Source organism: Aethalodelphis obliquidens, unplaced genomic scaffold (assembly GCF_003676395.1).
Source record: "Aethalodelphis obliquidens isolate GAN/ISIS:26980383/991018 unplaced genomic scaffold, ASM367639v1 scaffold19, whole genome shotgun sequence".
Lineage (NCBI taxonomy): Eukaryota > Metazoa > Chordata > Mammalia > Artiodactyla > Delphinidae > Aethalodelphis > Aethalodelphis obliquidens.
Genome location: NW_020837963.1, coordinates 9,222,709 through 9,244,208, shown reverse-complemented (window position 1 = coordinate 9,244,208; position 21,500 = coordinate 9,222,709). Strand labels below are relative to the sequence as shown.

At 35.5% G+C, this 21,500-nt stretch overlaps 1 protein-coding gene across 1 annotated transcript in view; it reads right to left on the bottom strand.

Annotated features, from left to right (window-relative positions):
* The window catches only part of DCC (DCC netrin 1 receptor), a 1,156,455-nt gene that overhangs the window by 306,351 nt on the left and 828,604 nt on the right, over positions 1–21,500 (bottom strand). Inside the window, 2 exon segments of the mRNA XM_027118541.1 lie at positions 14,124–14,173; positions 20,388–20,526. Of these exon segments, the coding sequence (XP_026974342.1) occupies positions 14,124–14,173; positions 20,388–20,526 (189 nt within the window).

Below are 21,500 nucleotides of genomic sequence, written 5' to 3'. Positions count from 1 at the left end.
TGACATACATTATGATCTCTTTCTATAATCTGGAATAACTATTGTTCATCTATCCCCCTCTTTTCAAACCCTCAATACTTCATCCTCCAAGCCATTACACTCTGGTGATGATCTTTTCTCACACTTCTCATCTTCCCAGCTCCAAAGTGACTGACACATCTGCATCCACACCCACTCCCTCCATCTTTGCTCATCTTACCAAGATTGAAGTATCCTCTGCTGTTTTGCCTACTCAATGGCTTGCACTATTGCAAGTTTCTATTCTCTCTTCTGCATCATGAATCACCCCCTTTGTACTGCATTATTCCTAAAAGTTGCAGTATCACTCATGTTCAAAAACAAACAATGAACAAACAGTAAAACATCCCTCAAGCCTACCACCTTCTAAAATTTCACTATCCATTTCTTTGCTCCAATTCAGAGCAAAATTTCTCAAAAACATCATCTACATTCAGTCTACGCAATCCCCCAACTTCCCCTCCATCATCACGCTCCTTCCCATGGCGGTCACTTTGCTGCTGTTATTCTACTATATATTTCATCAGCACATGACATAGTTAACAGCATCCACTCTACCCCCCGACCTCTATAACACTAAACCTCTGTTTTTTCCTACCATTCTTGTTCCTTCTCATCTCTCCAAACTCTAAATGTGTAGTGTTCCCAAGATCTATATTTTTTCCAACTATAATCTCTCCCTTCATGTCATCAACATGACAGTGACTCCTAAATATCTATCTCTTGGCCAGTCATCAGACCTCTAGTCTTATATACCAACTTGTCTACATGACTGACATCCCTAATCATATGTCTAATAGTTATCTCAAATTCAACACGTCCAAAAACTAATTGACCGTTCTCTCTAAACTAATTTTTTTCTCCAATCATCCTTATCTCATTAAACAACTCCACAATTCACTCATTTTTCTGTAGCAAAAATCTAGTCTCTGTCCTTGATTCTTCTCTTTCCCCTGAGTGTGTGTGTGTGTGTGTGTGTGTGTGTTTAATCCAATCCACTAGCCAACCTTCTTGGCTCCAGATACAACACATATGATTTTTTCCATTTCTCCCTTCATCTGCTCTAATGACTCGCAGGTGTCAACTACAATCATCTTATAGAGATCACTCAACTGTATCTTCACTGGTCTCCTGGCGTCCACTCTGCCCTATCCCCAATAATTTTCCTCATAGCAGCCAATTTGATCTTTTAAAAAGCTGAATGAGATTATTCCCCTTTCAAAACCCTTTTCATTGTCCACAGAATGAATCCCAGTGTTTACCATGCCCTATAATGCCCCTATGATCTAGCTCTGACCCAGGGATCTATAATCCACTCATACTGCTATTATTTCAAGTTCACAATCATGCACACATGGGTCTCTCCTCAAGGTTTTTGCACTAGTTGTTAGCTTTACTTGGAATGATTTATTTTAAGTGTGACAAAACTGGCCCTTTTTCATATTCTTGTCTCAGCTCATGTCATCTTCTTAAAAGGCCCTGCCCTGACAATCTGATTTAAATTAGCTCCCTCTGTATCATATCCCTGTGCTTAACTTAGAAGGACATTTGACTGCCTTCATTGTAGCTTTTCCAGCAATAAGCTCAGTAATCACTGGTTTAACAAATAATACTTATAGTGTTGTTATAAGGAGTAAATACGGCTTTCATCACTTAGCACACTGCCAGCCACAAAACACCTGCTGAAAAAGTTACTGTCATTATTATTGTTGTTATAGTTATAATTAGGTGTTCCTTAAATATGTGTCAAGAATGTTAATGACAATAACTCGTGCTAATATCTTACATCTTTCAGACAAAAGATTTGTTTTTCAACAGTTATTTTGTAAGATAAATAACATTTGAAGCTAAACTAGTGAATTAAATGAATATTTCAACATCTCTTAAATCACATAGTTAGCAACTGCTTTTACCTACTGGTAGGACTGAATCTATTCATGTCCTCTAACTAATCAACCATTCCAACTATAAGGGCAACTTCCACGAACTAAATTAAAATCAGAGACCTTATCACTAGACCTAGGTTCATTTAATTTAAGCCCATTATTAAACCTACCACTTTTCAAAAATGTATGGCTTGAGCTTTTCCTTCAGAGCCAACCAGAATTGGATCCATCGGGAATCTGTGTGATGAAGTACATATTACAAGGTGATATTAAAGTAGGACTAGAACTCCAGAGAGAATGGTAGTCTATCACATAATTTAGACTCTTTGTCATAGCCTTTGTGCAGGTATACTAAGTGGCAGTGACTAGAATACATTTGGAAAGAGCAAAATATAATAACCTCAAAACACACAATAGCAAAAAATGATGTATTTAAGTATTTGAAGTATGAAGATGAGAACTTCTAGAAAATGTTTTTCTATCCTGTTTACATTATAAAATTTCATATAGACATGGAGATTTAATCATGTCTCTAACTTATTCGAATCATGTAATAGACACCTTCGCTGGTTCTTAATCCCTATTCTTTAGTTACGTACATAGGCACTTTATAAAGACTGTTCCTAGATCTACTTCTAGCTCTTCATAAATTTTTCTTCTTTCACTAACTCAATTTATATTTTTACTTCAAATTAATTCAGGTAACAATGTAGGGGATGCGGTTACTCAATTTATGGAGTACGTTGTTCTGGTTTGGAATGTATATTGTGATGCTAAGGTAAGAGACTGAAAAAGTTTTAAAGATAGTATTTACTACAAAATGCTTTTGTAGAAAGACATCATTTGCGAAAAGCAGAATTAGACAAATACTTTTCACAGGCTTTTGTATCTTCAATAGGGGATTTATTTTTCTCACACTTTAAAAAAATATCATTGCTTGGAAAAGTACCATGAGATAAGTATCTAAGAAAATGAGTGATAGTATGATATAAAGATATGCTTAGAATTTCCAGAGTATTCTCTTCAACTTATTTGCAGAATGTATTTAAATGGCATGATACATTTATATTATTTAAAAATTGGTTATCCAAATTTTTTTACTGTCTTAATATCCTTCCCATTCAGAGTTTATCCATTTATTGTGTTTTCACTAAAAAAGATGAAAACTGCTGACTTACTGGAACTTCAAAAATAAATTAAAGGATCAATTTAACTACTGGCTAGGAGCTCTGATCTAAATTATAATGGGATATAAAACTCATGCTGGTGACCAAAATTATGTTTCCCAAAGTTACTCCAGAATAATCTCATGCATATATTTCTGGTTCTTTATTGTTAACTACGACAGATGGCTTTATCAGTAGATTAAAAAAAAAAAAAAGTACATCAGTGTGGGACTTTGGAACAGAAGTATTCTGAAAGCAATATCAATAATGGGATGGAACAGAAGTATTCTGAAAGCAGTATCAATAATGGGAAGGGAGGAGTTTCTTCCCAGCCAGTTAAAGCATCTTCCTATATTCTTAACCACCACAGTTCATTAAATCCTTCGTTTCCCTGTGAAAGGGAAGACCTAATGTTTTAAAAGTGTTTTATTTCTCTATTAAGATAAATTGAAAAGGCAATAATAAATTTTTCTGTGAATTGGTGTCCTCACTCTTTTATAAAATAAGTCAGGAAGCAGAAAGTATAATGATCATTGCCAGGGCCTGGAGGAAGGGGAGGAATGGAGTATTATTATACAATGGGTACAATGAAGATGAGAAGATGAAAAGAGTTCTGAAAATGAATGGTGATGGTTTGACAACAATGTGAATGTAACTATGCCTATAAACTGTACATTTAAAAATGGTTAAAATGGTAAATTTATGTTATGTATGTTTTACCCCAATTAAAAAAATGTATTTTTCAAAAAAGTAAGTAGGATAGCAGCTATCTGAAGATGGGTTCTATCCAAATTACAGACACACTTTTATTTTTGAGGGAGTCTCATGAATTATTACATGTTGTCTTATTTTAATATAATTTTAAAAACATATCTAGTCTAGCCTACAAATTCTAGACAAAAAAAAGAAAGATTAGACTATAAGAATTATCAGGAGACATTCCTTTCCTTATAATTATGCTCCTACCCTCTCACCCTTCCCAAAACACTTTCATTCATTGTTCCCTGCACATTATCTATGCTCAGAGAACAGTTATATAATGAATCAATCACAGAATCAGTAACTTAAAAAAAAAAAACAATACAAGAGATCTGTACCTACTTGAATTGAATTCAAGACACTATATTCGAGCAGAAATTTTCTGTGTATTAGCTAGCTCAGGGCCTCTTCCCTCCGCCATCAGGGAACTGCCCTGGAGCCCGAGGGGAGGGCGGCCTCACTGAGGCTGTCAGCTCTGGAGGGGTCCCACAAGCCAAAGCCGCAACAGTCCTTGGGACGGCGGGCCAGTTGTTTCAACAACTAACTTAAAGACAAAATGGAAAAACAAGGAGCTTTGTGCCTGAGACCATGTTCATGTGAAACCAGGGATGGCCATCTTGTGCCAGAGTGAGTACAGAGGAGGAGCTTCAAGATGGCAGAAGAGTAAGACGTGGAGATCACCTTCCTTCCCATAAACACATCAGAAATACATCTACATGTGGAACAACTCATACAGAAAACCTACTGAATGCAGGCAGAAGACCTCAGACCTCCCAAAAGGCTCTTGGTGCACCAGCCAAGCATCAAGGCTATGCCTTTGAGGTGGGAGAGCCAAGTTCAGGACACTGGTCCTCCAAAGACCTCCCAGATCCATGTAGTATCAAATGGAGAAAATCTCCCAGGGATCTCCATCTCAATGCCAAGACCCAGCTCCACTCAATGACCCACAAGCTACAGTGCTGGACATTCTGTGCCAAACAACTAGACAGGAACACAACCCCACCCACTAGCAGAGAGGATGCCTAAAATCATAATAAGGTCACAGACACCCAAAAACACACAAGCAGATGTGAACCTGCCCACCAGAAAGACAAGATTCAGCCTCATCCACCAGAACAGAGACACTACTCCTCTCCACCACAAAGCCTACACAACCAACTGAACCAATCTTAGCCACTGGGGGCAGACACCAAAAACAATGGGAACTATGAACCTGCAGCCTGCGAAAAGGATACCCCAAACACAGTAAGTTAAGCAAAATGAGAAGACAAAGAAACATACAGCAGATGAAGGAGCAAGGTAAAAACCCACCAGACCTAACAAATGAACAGGAAATAGGCAGTCTACTTGAAAAAGAATTCAGAATATTGACAGTAAAGATGATCCAAAATCTTGGAAATACAATGGAGAAAATACAAGAAATGTTTAACAAGGACCTAGAAGAACTAAAGACCAAACAAACAGTGGTGAACAACACAATAAATGAAATTAAAAATTCTCTAGAAGGGATCAATAGCAGAATAACTGAGGCAGAAGAACGGATAAGTGACCAGGAAGATAAAACAGTGGACATAACTACTGCAGAGCAAAATAAAGAAAAAAGAATGAAAAGAACTGAGGACAGTCTCAGAGACCTCTGGGACATTAAACACACCAACATTAGAATTATAGGGGTCCCAGAAGAAGAAGAGGAAAAGAAAGGGACTGAAAAAATAGTTGAAGAGATTATAGTTGAAAATTTCCCTAATATGGGAAAGGAAATAGTTAATCAAGTCAAGGGAGCACAGGGAATCCCATACAGGATAAATCCAAGGAGAAGCACATGAAGACACATAATAATCAAACTATCAAAAATTAAATACAAAGAAAAAATATTAAAAGCAGCAAGGAAAAAACAACAACTAACATACAATGGAATCCCCATAAGGTTAACAGCTGATCTTTCAGCAGCAACTCTGCAACCCAGAAGGGAGTGGCAGGACATATTTAAAGTGATGAAAGTGAAAAACCTACAACCAAGATTACTCTACCCAGCAAGGATCTCATTCAGATTTGATGGAGAAATTAGAACCTTTACAGACAAGCAAAAGCTAAGAGAATTCAGCACAACCAAACCAGCTTTACAACAAATGCTAAAGGAACTTCTCTAGGCAGGAAACACAAGAGAAGGAAAAGACCTACAACAACAAACCCAAAACAATTAAGAAAATAGTAATAGGAACATACATACTGATAATCACCTTAAATGTAAATGGATTAAATGCTCCAACCAAAAGCCATAGACTGGCTGAATGGATACAAAAACAAGACTCATATATATGCTGTCTACAAGAGACCCACTTCAGACCTAGGGACGCATACAGACTGAAAGTGAGGGGATGGAAAAAGATATTGCATGCAAGTGGAAATCAAAAGAAAGCTGGAGTAGCAATTCTCATATCAGGCAAAATAGACGTTAAAACAAAGACTATTACAAGAGACAAAGAAGGACACTACATAAAGATCAAGGGATCGATCCAAGAAGAAGATATAACAATTGTAAATATTTATGTACCCAACATAGGAGCACCTCAATAAATAAGGCAAACACCAACAGCCATAAAAGAGGAACTCTACAGTAACACAATCATACCAGGGGACTTTAACACCCCACTTTCACCAATGGACAGATCATCCAAAATGAAAATAAATAAGGAAACACAAGCTTTAAATGATACATTAAACAAGATGGACTTAATAGATATTTATAGGACATTCCGTCCAAAAACAACAGAATACACTTTGTTCTCAAGTACTCATGGAAGATTCACCAGGATAGATCATATCTTGGGTCACAAATCAAGCCTTGGTAAATTTTAGAAAACTGAAATCGTATCAAGTATCTTTTCGGACCACAATGCTATGAGAATAGATAACAATTACAGGAAAATATCTGTAAAAAATGCAAACATATGGAGTTAGCTAAACAATACACTACTTAATAACCAAGAGATCACTGAAGAAATCAAAGAAGATATAAAAAAATACCTAGAAACAAATGAAAATGAAAACACAATGACCCAAAACCTATGGGATGCAGCAAAAGCAGTTCTAACAGGGAAGTTTATAGGAATACAATCCTACATTAAGAAACAAGAAACATCTCAAATAAACAACCTAACCTTACACCTAAAGCAATTAATGAAAGAAGAACAAAAAAAACCCAAAGTTAGCAGAAGGAAAGAAGTCATAAAGGGCAGATCAGAAATAAATGAAAAAGAAATGAAGGAAACGACAGCAAAGATCAATAAAAGTAAAAGATGGTTCTTTGAGAAGACAAACAAAATTGATAAAACATTAGCCAGACTCACCAAGAAAACATGGGAGAAGACTCAGATCTATAGAATTAGAAATGAAAAAGGAAAAGTAACAACTGACACTACAGAAATACAAAGGATCATGAGAGATTACTACAAGCAACTAAATGCCAATAAAATGGACAACGTGGAAGAAATGGACAAATTCTTAGAAATGCACAACCTTCTGAGACTGAACCAGGAAGAAATAGAAAATACGAACAGACCAATCACAAGCACTGAAATTGAAACTGTGATTAAAAATCTTCCAACAAAGAAAAGCCCAGGACTAGATGGCTTCACAGGCAAATTGTATCAAACATTTAGAGAAGAGCTAACACCTATCCTTCACAAACTCTTCTAAAATATAGCAGAGGGAGGAATACTCAAACTCTTTCTAGGAGGCCACCATCACCCTGATACCAAAACCAGACAAACATGTCACAAAAAAAGACAAGTACAGACCAATATCACTGATGAACACAGATGCAAAAATCCTCAACAAAATACTAGCAAACAGAATCCAAGAGCACATTAAAAGGATCATACACCATGATCCAGTGGGGTTTATCCCAGGAATGCAAGGATTCTTCAATATATGCAAATCAATCAATGTGATACACCATATTAGCAAACTGAAGGAGAAAAAGCACATGATCATCTCACTAGATGCAGAGAAAACTTTCGACAAAATTCAACACCCATTTATGAAAAAACACCCTCCAGAAAGTAGGCATAGAGGGAACTTACCTCAAAATAATAAAGGCCATATATGACAAACGCACAGCCAACATCGTCCTCAATGGTGAAAAACTGAAACCATTTCCACTAAGATCACGAACAAGACAAGGTTGCCCACTCTCACCATTCTTATTCAACATAGTTTTGGAAGTTTTAGCCACAGCAATCAGAGAAGAGAAAGAAATAAAAGGAATCCAAATTGGAAAAGAAGAAGTAAAGCTGTCACTGTTTTCAGATGACATGATACTCTACATAGAGAATCCTAAAGATGCTACCAGAAAACTACTAGAGCTAATCAATGAATTTGGTAAAGTTGCAGGATACAACATTAGCGCACAGAAATCTCTTGCTTTCCTATACACTAATTATGGAAAATCTGCAAGTGAAATTAAGAAAACACTCCCATTTACCATTGCAACAAAAAGAATAAAATACCTAGGAAGAAACCTACCTAAGGAGACAAAAGACCTGTATGCAGAAAATTATAAGACTCTGATGAAATAAATTAAAGATGATACAAATAGATGGAGAGATATATCATGTTCTTGGATTGGAAGAATCAACATTGTGAAAATGACTATACTACCCAAAGTAATCTACAGATTTAACGCAATCCCTTTCAAACTACCACTGGCATTTTGCACAGAACTAGAACAAAAAAATTCACAATTTGTATGGAAACACAAAAGACCCCGAATAGCCAAAGCAATCTTGAGAAAGAACAATGGAGCTGGAGGAATCAGGTTCCCGGACTTCAGCCTATACTACAAAGCTACAGTAATCAAGACAGTATGGTACTGGCATGAAAACAGAAATATAGATCAATGGAATAGGAAAGAAAGCCCAGAGATAAACCCATGCACATATGGTCACCTTATTTGTGATAAATGAGGCAAGAATATACAATGGAGAAAAGACAGCCTCTTCAATAAGTGGTGCTGGGAAAACTGGACAGCTACATGTAAAAGAATGAAATTAGAACACTCCCTAACACCATACACAAAAATAAACTCAAAATGGATTGAAAACCTAAATGTAAGGCCAGAAACTATCAAACTCTTAGAGGAAAACATAGGCAGAACACTCTATGACATAAATCACAGCAAGATCCTTTTTGACCCACCTCCTAGAGAAATGGAAATATAAACAAATGGGACCTAATGAAACTTCAAAGCTTTTGCACAGCAAAGGAAACCATAAACAAGACGAAAAGACAACCCTCAGAATGGGAGAAAATATTTGCAAATGAAGCAACTGACAAAGGATTAATCTCCAAAATATACAAGCAGCTCATACAGCTCAATATCAAGAAAACAAAAAACCCAATCCAAAAATGGACAGAAGATCTAAATAGACATTTCTCCAAAGAAGATATACAGATTGCCAACAAATGCATGAAAGGGTGCTCAACATCACTAATCAGTAGGGAAATGCAAATCAAAAGTACAGTGCAATATCATCTCACACCTGTCAGGATGGCCATCATGAAAAAATCTAGAAAAAATAAATGCTGGAGAGGGTGTGGAGAAAAGGGAACCCTCATACACTGTTGGTGGGAATGTAAATTGATACAGCCACTATGAAGAACAGTATGGAGGTTCCTTAAAAAACTAAAAATAGAACTATCATACGACCCAGCAATCCCACTACTGGGCATATACCCTGAGAAAGCCATAATTCAAAAAGAGTCATGTACCACAATGTGCATTGCAGCTCTATTTACAATAGCCAGGACATGGAAGCAACCTAAGTGTCCGTCGACAGATGGATGGATAAAGAAGATGTGGCACATATATACAATGGAATATTACTCAGCCATAAAAAGAAACAGAACTGAGTTATTTGTAGTGAGGTGGATGGACTAGAGTCTGTCATAGAGAGTGAAGTAAGTCAGAAAGAGAAAAACAAATACCGTATGCTAACATATATGGAATCTCAAAAAAAAAAATGGTCATGAAGAACCTAGGGCAAGACGGTAATAAAGATGCAGACCTACTAGAGAATGGACTTGAGGACACTGGAAGGAGGAAGGGTAAGCTGGGATGAAGTGAGAGAGTGGCATGGACATATATACACTACCAAATGTAAAACAGATAGCTAGTGGGAAGCAGTCACATAGCATAGGGAGATTAGCTTGGTGCTTTGTGACCAGCTAGAGAGGTGGGATAGGGAGGGTGGGAGGGAGGGAGTTGCAAGAGGGAAGAGATATAGGGATATATGTATAACTGATTCACTTTGTTATAAAGCAGAAACCAACACCACTGTAAAGAAATTATACTCCAATAATAATGTTAAAAAAAATGTTCTGTATATTATGACTGAATACAAATAACAGTGTGAAGTTTGCGAGTGTAAATATTATTGTAAATGCCAGTTTCTAATTTATCTTTACACGGAATCAATCATCTAAGTTCTCCTATGTCTCCTCCTTCTCTACATTAAATTTGAGAAATCTACCACATTTGTAAGCGGAGGACTCAGAGCTCCAGTTCCAAGTAACTCAGTGGCCAAAGTGTATTTTACGAAGGATTTAGGATGATTCAGAGAGAAACAAACAAACAAAAAATATTTTTCATGAGCTATCTAAGGCCTTTATACAACACAAAAGAGGGAGATTAACATTTATAAGAATCATGGTGTGACAGTAGAAGTGGTTCCAGAACACCTACACGAACTGTGCAGTTTCAGAGAGGTGAGGTTGCCAGACAGCAGGAAACAGTGTTAACGTAAGTGCTCTCTGCACAGCCCAGAGAAGACAACCCCAATTACAGAATAAAAAACAAAACAAGGCATGCCCCCGCAAAAACAACAGAAGACCTGCAAATTAACATCATAATTCAACTGGCTCTTCGTTCTTACTTCTTCCAGTTTCTCCTCTTCTTATTTTGACAATTTTGCTCACAGTGGCTACCAAGTGAATATCCCAGGTGGGAATCAAATGCAAAAGCCTCACTCAGCTATCTGCTTGGCTGTCACTTTTTTTTTTTTTTTTTTGCGGTACGTGGGCCTCTCACTGTTGTGCAGGCTCAGCGGCCATGGCTCACGGGCCCAGCCACTCCGCGGCATGTGGGATCTTCCCGGACCGGGGCACGAACCCGTGTCCCCTGCATCGGCAGGCGGACTCTCAACCACTGCGCCACCAGGGAAGCCCTGTCACTTCTGTTGATAAGAGAATTATCACTAGCCCAATGACAGAAGACACAGACCTCAGTCAAAATCCTTCCTGTATATGTATGTATATGTATAACTGATTCACTTTGCTGTACAGCAGAAACTAACACAACATTGTAAATCAACTATACTCCAAAAAAAAATTAATTAAAAAAAGAAATAAATTATTTCTTTAACCGTCAAAGCTTAACTGAAAAAAAAATCCTTTTTTTTTTTTCAGGGCCTTTTTCAGAGGCCCACGTACCACAAAAAAAATAAATAAATAATATATATATAAATGATAATTTTATACCTTGTATTCACTTCTCGGTTCTATGTACAGAAATCCTAGCCATCTGTGTGCAAATACCAAGAAATTTTCTCATTGACTGTCAATAAAATGGTCAATTATATTCCATAATTACAGATATGATATAGAATAAGAACTTAAAATATGACTGTTCCTTCTATATTAAATAAAAATTCCAAGTAAATGAATAACATTAAAGTCATAATTCTATTAGTCTAAAAGAATACAACACTATTCAACTACAATGTTTCTTTCTTTACAAATTTCTTCCTTAAAGTGGTAATCATCTGGGGCAAATATTAGTATATTTGAGAGCTTTTCTTTTGTTTCAAACAAGAGACAAATATAAAAATATCATATTATTGTTTTTCTCTGCATCAACATATTGGGAATGATAAAACAGTGCTTTGATCATCCAGTTCCTTTCCTCTTGGTAACAATCCAAGAAAAATAATTTATAATGCCTGAAAAGCTAGGAAAGAAGATAACAGAGGGAGGGAGAGGAGAGCAAGAAGCTTTCTAGTGCCTGGGCCTGCTGTATTCATTCTGAAAAGCTAATGAACAAGTTAAATTTTCTGGTAGTGCAACATTACACAGATAACTTCAGGAAGATAGAAGCAGGGGTGTTAATATTTGGTTGCTGCAAACACTGCAGATTTTAGAAGAGCAAGGCCTGTGATATTTGATTATGTGTATGTGTGTGTGTGTGTTTATGTGTGTGTGTATATATATATATATATATATATATATATCAGTCGAAAAAGTCAATTTTGCAATCCAGGAATTCCCTCCTACAGGAGGGTAATAAATTCATATTCAAAGACAGTCAGCAACCAGGGTCATTCAATAATGCCTTATTCACATTCCAGAAGAAAACATTCATCCTTTGCTAAAGTAGACTTTTTATGGGATACGAGCATACACACACAAAATAGCTTCTATCAATTTCTATGTTCTGTCCTGAAGGAAAGATGTAAATCGGGTGAAACTCTAATAAAAATGAGTCATTAAAACAAGAGAAACTACAATATGGTCTCCCAGTTTCATTCATTAGCAACCTACCATAATTATAAAAATCTACTTGACTTTGATTTGGCAATGTGTTTACTAGAATAGCTGTAAACATCTGTAAAATATTTAATGTTGTAAATAATAATGTCATTTTTAGGGTGATGTCTATTTCTCGTTATTTTCCTTTAGCTCATTTTTCTTCCCTTAGTTCATTTATTTTTCTCCCTTCTAAGTTTAAATTTGTTTCATTCATTCTTATCCAATTAGTGCCTAAAATTATAAGAGGATAACCATTTTAGAGACATTTCACTAGCTCCAAAAGGTAAACTCATTTGACAGAGGTAAATCTGATCAAAATCACAAAATATGGCTTCGGCAGACACTTTTGCAAAATATGGCAAGAAATTATACCTTGAGTGAAGTAATAGCTACTGATGCTAAGTTAGATCCTTTGCATATGCTATATTACTACTTCCTCATGACAAATCAATAAGGGAGGGATTAATATGCACACTGTATGAATATAGAGAAACTGAAGTTTACTGAGGTTCGAAACTTTTCTGACATCGTATACAGTTACTAGAAGAGGAAGCTAGGATTAAAAATCAGAGTATGACTTTCCCTGAGACACATATGATTTTCCTGTCATCTTCTAGAGCTTGGAGACTGGTTAGGCTAGTCTCCTCACTGAGACCCAGGGAGAGTGAAATTATTTCGCTAAGCACACACAACCAGATGATGACAGAGGCAAGCCAGGCCAATCTTACTTTTGCTTTCCTCTACTGTGTGGTTTTCGCTTCTTTCCAATGCTGAGTGAGACACACTTGAAAAAGGAGATATTTCTAGAAAACTGATTCTGGCATTAACTCCTTATCTTCAGCTACACCCAGCCTAATTTAAACCCTTTTGAAAGTTGTATCAACTTTTCAGGCCAGTAAAACATTAATCACTGATTAATACTGCTTCATACAGATAACCTTATCAGACCTCAAGAACAGCCTTCCATGTCTATATTTATAAGAGAAGAAGAGGAATGAGGATGAAATATTCAATTCAAATTAAATCTACCAGGAAACAAAGTCTCTCTTTATCCCACCTCTTGTAATTACTTTTTTCATTCCTACATTCAATTGTTCCATCTAGCACATTATGTCCTATACAGTAAGTACCCCACATACAAATGAGTTCCATTCTGAAAGCGCATTCAAAAGTCCAATTTGTTCATAAGTCCAACAAAGTTAGCCTAGGTACCCAACGAACACAGTCGGCTACATAGTACTATACTGTAATAGGTTTGTAATACTTTTCACACAAATAATACATAAAAAAAACACAAAAAATAAAGAACACATTTTTAATCTTACAGTACAGTACCCTGAAAAGTACAGTAGTACAGTACAACAGCTGGCACACAGAGGCATGTTCGCATCTTTGAAAGTTCGCAACTTGAAGGTTCGTTATGTGGGGGACTTACTGTACTGATAAGTATAGGTAAATAGACAACTTTGTTACCTGATGGTATAGCCTTTAATCATGATAACATTTATAAAATCAAGTGTACGAGAAGCAAACAACTCCTTCATTTAATTCATTCAAGTGTGGTGGAAGATGTGGGATTAATGCCACTCACTGTGTTGTTCTGGAACATTTCCTCACATGGAAGCCACCATCCACCCCAAGCAGTGGATGGGTGATTGAAAGTTACACATGTATTGGTAATGAAGTAGTAAACATTTCCACAACTCACCCTTGAATTAACTATTTCCAGGGAGACATTCTGAGGCGGGGCACTTGGCACTAGAAGAAATAAAACAAGGTGAGATCGTTATTGCCAAAGTCACGAAAGAGAAACTCCAACCCTCTGTGAAAAGAGAAAGCATGTCTTTTTCACTGTTCATAAGGATAATCAGGTAGGTAATTCCAGGCACTTCAAAATTTTCCTGGAGAGATGAAAAATGACTGCATTTGTTTTTCTCACTTAGTGGCCCAGTTATCCATCTAGGGAGCCCCCAAAACTCTTAGGCAAAAAGCACCTGCCATGATACTAAATACTGCCATTTAATTACAGCTTTCCAGTGATAACCTTCCCAGAGGAACCAATAAAAACACACGGGAGATTTCCTAGAGTGGTTTAAGGGCTTAAGATATTGTGCATTTCAGGACCTCCACAGTTTTATGATGAAATATGTCACTCTAACGGTCACTCTTGTTGCTTAATCTTTTTAAATGCAACCTTTATTATCCCTTAAAAAGTGAAAAGAAGAAATACATCCCTTTTCTTTTTCTCACACTTTGTAATTAAATCTCTGTGTCATAGATGAAAGCAGGTTACCAGAGAGCATTTGGTGAGCCAATTCTATTAACAAAGGAGCAATTTATTTTTCTTCGTGGGTTTTCTAGGTATTTTGCTTCTCTTACTTGCATTTTGATTGTTCCAATCCTTCATGGAAGGAGGAAGAACATATACAGCTTTCTTTATAATACTTCTAATGGATATTTACTATATCAAAAAGTGAATATTCTATCAAGTTAGTAATTCAATGATAGCCATTCACTGAATGACTGTAATATCTCAAGTACTATTCTAGATGTCTTGGATGAATCATATAAATAAATAAATAAATAAATAATTCTGCCCCACAACAGTCATATAAGTAGCATTCAGTAAATGCTTAATATATATAAATCAGAGTATTCCTTATCTTTTTTCATGACAAATTTACAAATTTAATAGAGGAGAAAGGCTTTCAGCATCTTCAAAAATTTAAGGGCCATTTTTGTTATGTCCCTCTTCTTTAATTTGAACTTGGACAATAATCTGTTTTCCTGGGGTGCTTATATTTACCCTGAATTTATTTAACTCCTACTCTGATTTTGCCTTCTCAAAAGTAATCACTATGAGGGCATGATATATGCCTGATTAATCTTTAAATCCTCCAAACTGACATTCAATTAATATTTACTGACTCAATAATTAAATGAACAAGTGGATACTTACTTAAATATTAGCTCCTGGACCTTTCTGGACATGATAGGAATTATAATCACTCATTTTGTTTGACTTTGATGAATAAGTGATAAACATGGTAGGAATTATAGTCACTTATTTTGTTAGTACTTGATAAAGGTTATTAGCAATGTAACTTGTGGTAAAATGTTTATCAGAGCTTGTTTTTCATGAATTAGGTCAACAAGCATTCTTTCAAAAAATATTTCATTAATCAGGAGATAGACTTTATTTTTTAATTTCATTTAATTCTGCTATGGTTTTCTTATCAAATACAGAATATAACCTTCACAGGAACCAGGATTTTTGTCCTTTTGATGCTGTATCCCCAATATTGATGTGTGTTAAGCACATGGGGCACACTCAGCAAATATATATTGAATGAATCAATTAATAGAAAGACTATAAGATTACAATAAAATATTTTTCATATTTAGAGTTTTGGTCAACAAATTTGGTCACAATAAAAAAAAGTTTATAATTTTGCAATTTTATTTTTTAAATTAAGGAATAACATATAGGAAAGTGCATAAACCTTGAATGTATGACTGGATAAAGTGGTGTCTGTGTGTGTGTGTGTGTGTGTGTGTGTGTGTGTACATCCCCATTTAAACACCACCTAGATCAAGATATAGAACATTTTCAATAACCTGGAAAGCTCACTGTGTCCCTTCTTAGTCAGTATCTTTCTGATAGTAACCACTACTTATTATCACCTCTAACTCCACAGATTAGTTTATTTTGAGCTTACTAAAAGCAAAACCATAGTTGTGTGTTCTCTTTCCCAGAGGCTGGCTTCTTTCGCTTACTTCTTGAGATCCATTCATATTGTTGCATGTAGCAATAGTTTTTTGTTTTGTTTTGTTGCTCCATAGTATTACAATGTACAATTATTCTAATTTATATTTATCTGTTCTACTGATGAATGGCATTTGGATCAATTTCTAGTTTGGAGTTATGAGAATAAAGCTGCTATGAAAATTTTAGTTTGTGTCTTCTGCTGGACAATTGCACTCATTTCCTTCATTCATTTATACCTAGGAGTGGAAATACTGGTGGTGGGAGACCCCCTATGAAGGTTAAACATATGTTAAGTTTTAATAGATACAAAGTTTTCTAAAGTGACTGTACCAAGAAAAGATTAAAGATAGGCTGGAAATAAAAATAATTTGTGTGATCAGAAGAACTAAAAAAAAACTGATGTTCTCACAATGAGGAAGAATTTAATATGACCCACATTCAAATCACTCTGTAAAGCAGTAAAAATTAAAACAGGTACAAACTGAAAAAAAAATGCTATGTTCTAAATCATATAATTGCACAGCTTCTGAAAAATATATTCTTTAAAAGCGAAGATTGGGAATAATGTCTTAATATTAGGTGATAATAAATCCCTTCTTACTGATGAAAAATATTTCTAGTTTAGGTTTCATATGATATTCTAACATTTATATCATATTATACTTTACTAATCATATTACACACACTTTTGACCAATTAAATAATATGAAAACACAGAATATTGGAGGAAAGAGAAGGTATTTAAATTTATCATACATTTTGTTCTAGGTACTGTGCTAGTTGATATGTAACCCTTAAATCTCACTTTAATGAACGTTTATAAATGGCATTTAACTCCTCATTTCAGAAAGCCAAGAATATATAAGAACAATAATAAACTACCACAATTTGATAATTTTCCATATTAGGAATTTAAAGCCATCAAGTCCCAAAGGTGGACTTGTAACAACGGTGTTAATGAATTTTGCCTAGTTTTTTACAATATAAATTTCTCTTACTTTTCACTGATGGCACACTGGCTATTCTTGCCTTACACAGTCAGGAAAAAAAGTGGACAATGTTTTTCTACAGTATTTTTAGTTATTATTCTCTTCTTCTTACTATCAATGTCCGTACTATTTACAAATAAATAGATACAATAGATAGGATTAGATGCTTGGTGGAAGTGAGTGGAATCCACATTTACCTATTGGGACTTTTCTTTATTTGTCTTATTTGACAACGCTTCATGAGGCAGAGGGGAAGGACATAGTTCATTGCTTTTCTCTTCGAAATGTCAAGTAATTTATCAATTACAATAGGTTCATTAAAGCCAATCAGAGGCATTTGGTCTGGAAACTCCTCTCAATGTGGTGGAGCATGCTGGTTTAAGCACATGGTGATGAAGCATTCTGTAGAGTAGATTAAGTTCTCAAACTTGTACATGAATCGTACATATAGTCGCTTGAATTCCTCCCCTTAGCAAGTGTGTGCTGTCCTGTACACATAATTTGTGGATTGAAAGAATTTATATGTAGCCCTGAGCTTTTTTCTTGAAGGACCTAATATGAGACATTTATTATAGAATAAGAGAAACAATATATTTCCACACTGAATCCCCCTTCTTTACTTGCTTATATGACCTGGCTCTGCTGCTTACTAGCTTTTGTGACCTCTACCTTAGTTTTGACATCTGTAAAGTAGGGAAAAATACAGTGTTGTGAAGTGTGTGGAGCAGGGCCTTGCACTAATAAGTACTCAATAAATATTAGCGATAACAGTAAGAAGCACATTCCTATAGCTAAGCTTGCCTATAAAATTTGGTCCCTCTGCTTTTGAACACAGGGCAAGTTGGCATGGGCACCAATAAATGTTGATTAATTCATAAAATCTGTTAGTAACCTATTCATGTCAACTGGTTCCAGAGACAGTGCTTAAGAACAAACTGGCAAAACTACTTACAGTCTACACTAAATATTAGGCTGTCTGGATTGATGCTCTACAATCCCAACGGTTTGAAGAAGTGGAACGCTGTAAACTAATGATATACTAGGTGGAGGAATCTGAACAAAAAAGTGTTTCTTCCCAGAAAAACAATTAAAACAGAGCTAACTTAGAGATGACAGCTCCTCAGAATAAAATCTTTGCAAGCATCTTAGCATAACATGGATACTTTGGGGATAATTAATTAAGAAAAAAAGTTATTTGCATTTTATTTTTGCTTTTATTCCATTTTTCTATAGTCCCAATATAAATTTTTTATGGTAAGAATTTCTCTGGCCTTATAGGAAATCTAATGCTCTCTATAACACATATATATTTACACATGATCATATGTTAAGTTAGTCACACAAAGAGGAAGTCCTAAACATGAGTCTATACTTACAAACATCTGTACAGGTGTGGCTGAACTGATTAATTCAATAAATATTTACTGAGTTAGGAGGGATACAGAGATGAATATAACATCATTCCTCATATTAAGGAACACTTAGAATAATGAGAAAAAGAGACATTGGCATAGATAACATTTATTAAACATTTAAATATATGCCATGCCCATGTTTTAGGTGCTTATGTGGATTAAACATTTGATTTTCACAACATCTCCCTTGTATAACATCCAGAAAGTCAAGGAGAACAGGGCTTTGTGACTTACAGCTGGGAAGCAGGTGACTGTTAATTGTAATTAAATTCATCTGTATGTGACCTTGGCATGCATAGGTTCAGTAGAGAGAAGAGGACATCAGATTGAAGTACAAGAGATGAGTTTATTGTAAAGATGAAAGCAGACGAGGTTGAAGTACCCACCCCTAGGGGCCCCTGAAGTTCATGTGTTCTCTCTCAAGTGCATCTGATAGAGGGAAGCTGGGGTCCCTTGCAGAGTGATGTTTGTTGGATTAGAGTCATGAAATCCTTTTATTTAAGGACAGGCATTTTCTAAATCCTAAATGTTGCAATACTTCTAGATAATAATTCTTGGATTAATGAGTAATAATCTATCTTTCTCACTTATGACATTTAAAACCAAAGTAGAGAATAAGGCCCCAGCATTACAGTTCAGTGTGTGAATGAAATCTACATAAATTATGTAAAATATTCATTTTCATTTGTTTTCCTTTTATTTTTATAATTATAAGTTGTGAAGTAATTTATTCTGCCAATAAATATTCTGTTCTGTCTTCAATAACAGAATCAGATGGATGGGCTTAAGAATTACATTAAAAATTATACCAAAGCGGTGTCAGATATAAAGTATTATTTTACATTGAAATTGCAAATGAACATTACTCCTGTGTCTTCTTTACCCTATCCTTAATAACATGCATGCCCTTCTTCATTTCACTGATATTGTATGAAATATCCACCCAGATGCTTTCCTAGATTGAAGCAAGGTTGGATCAGTCAAAGAATCACAAACTAAAGTCATTTTTTTGAAATTCGAAAGATCAATAATTTATAGAATTACACATACCAACATGGAAACCGTTGCTGAAAAGAAATAGCTTGATGCCTTTTTAGTGTTCATGGAGGTCACATCTCTGCATTTCTGCACCTGCCTGAATTGTCACTGGCCCCATATCATATGCTCTGCTGTGCTTTATTTTCACTTTTCATTAAACTTCCAACCTTTCATTATCATCCATTTTTAGATCCCTAGTTTCCTCTGCTACTGCTGTGTCAAATTCTTCTACTTCATTAAGATTTCTTTCTCTTTTTTATGGCATTAAAAAATATGTCTCATCTTTCATTTGTTAGGCAAGGTAAAACTAAAATATAAATTTTCATATTCAGTTTTAATACTTTCAATACGTATATGTAGGAGGACTGTCCATCATTTACGCTTTTAATCATCTACCACTGTTTAGAAGGAGAAACAAAAGAAAGATGCTGATGTAAATTAGCCCACACACATGTACAAATGAGTTTGTATTTATAGGAATAAAGGGAAACACACACAAAGAAATGACTCTGAGCTCTCGGGCAGCAGTCACACTTTGAAGATGACTAATTAGGATATCCTGATTCAGAGTGTATACCTTTTCAAAGTTTAAATTTGACTGTAATATAGTTTGAGTGAATTAGCCAAATTTCTAATGTATGCTAGTATACTCCATGAAGTTTTAGTTAGGAAGCCTTGAACATGGAATCTATGACATATATCCAATATTATTTCATTATTATAACAACTATGTGAATCAAATTTCACTGTCTATAACTTACCATCAGAAAGCGTAACCACAGTTATGTCATCAGTAGATACTCCTGGTCCGTAGCGATTGTAAGCTAGGAATCGAAGACTATATTCCGTGAATTTTTTCAGGCCTTCCAGCTTATAAGATAGTCCATCAACCTCTATATTCTGGAGACATAAAACACCAAAACTGTCATGCAGGAGACACGTAAAAGCTGAAATGGCAGCCATTCTGTGCAATCAGTGAATTGGATGTTAGACTCTTACTCACAAAACTACACTTTAGCCTTCCTATGAGTTGTTACAAAACCTAAATTGTGACACACACTCCCCCACTGAAGACCAAACCACTCTGTAGACCCTAGTTAAAACAGCACCATGCTATCTTTAGAGTCATTAAGTTCCAATTTGTTTAACACCACCCAATACATTGAATGGTGTGCACTATTAACACCCACACCAAAATCCTGACAGGCAGAAGGCAGTTTGTAAATCCACAGGAAGGGAGAGTTGCTCCTGTACCCAAAATGGAATAATTTACCAAGAAACAATAGAATTCTTCCTTCTTGTGCTGAAATATACCTGAGATTCTGGAAACTGACAGATACTTCACTACAATTGTTATGGATACTTTGCTACAATTATTATCTCTCAAAATGCTGTGAGGTTAAGTTGGAATTGTTTTCAGCAGTTCACAGATGTAGAAATGAGGTAATGGAGGTGAAGGTCACTGAGCAAATCAGAGCCAGTTCACTCCAGAAGATCCATTATACAGCTCTTCCCAATGATCCTCACACTCTATCTTGGGTGACACTATTTTTTAATTTATTTAAATGAATTGGTAAAATGCATTATTGAAGAACTAACATGTGTAGGAAAAGGGTAGAATAGAAAGGTGAAAATAAGAGCTAAATAGCATGGGAGCAGTAAACAAAAAAAATGGAATGAATGATTACTTAGGAGGATCTCAATAATTCTTATGCTGTAACTTGGAACTTGGAACTGTTCTGAATAGAACTAATGCAAACATTTTATTTTAATGAAAAATATCTATCATGCAGTGTATGTGGAAGCATGAAGACCACACTATAATGGGCAAATTTCACAACACATCATAAGAACTTCAATATCCCAAGGTCATT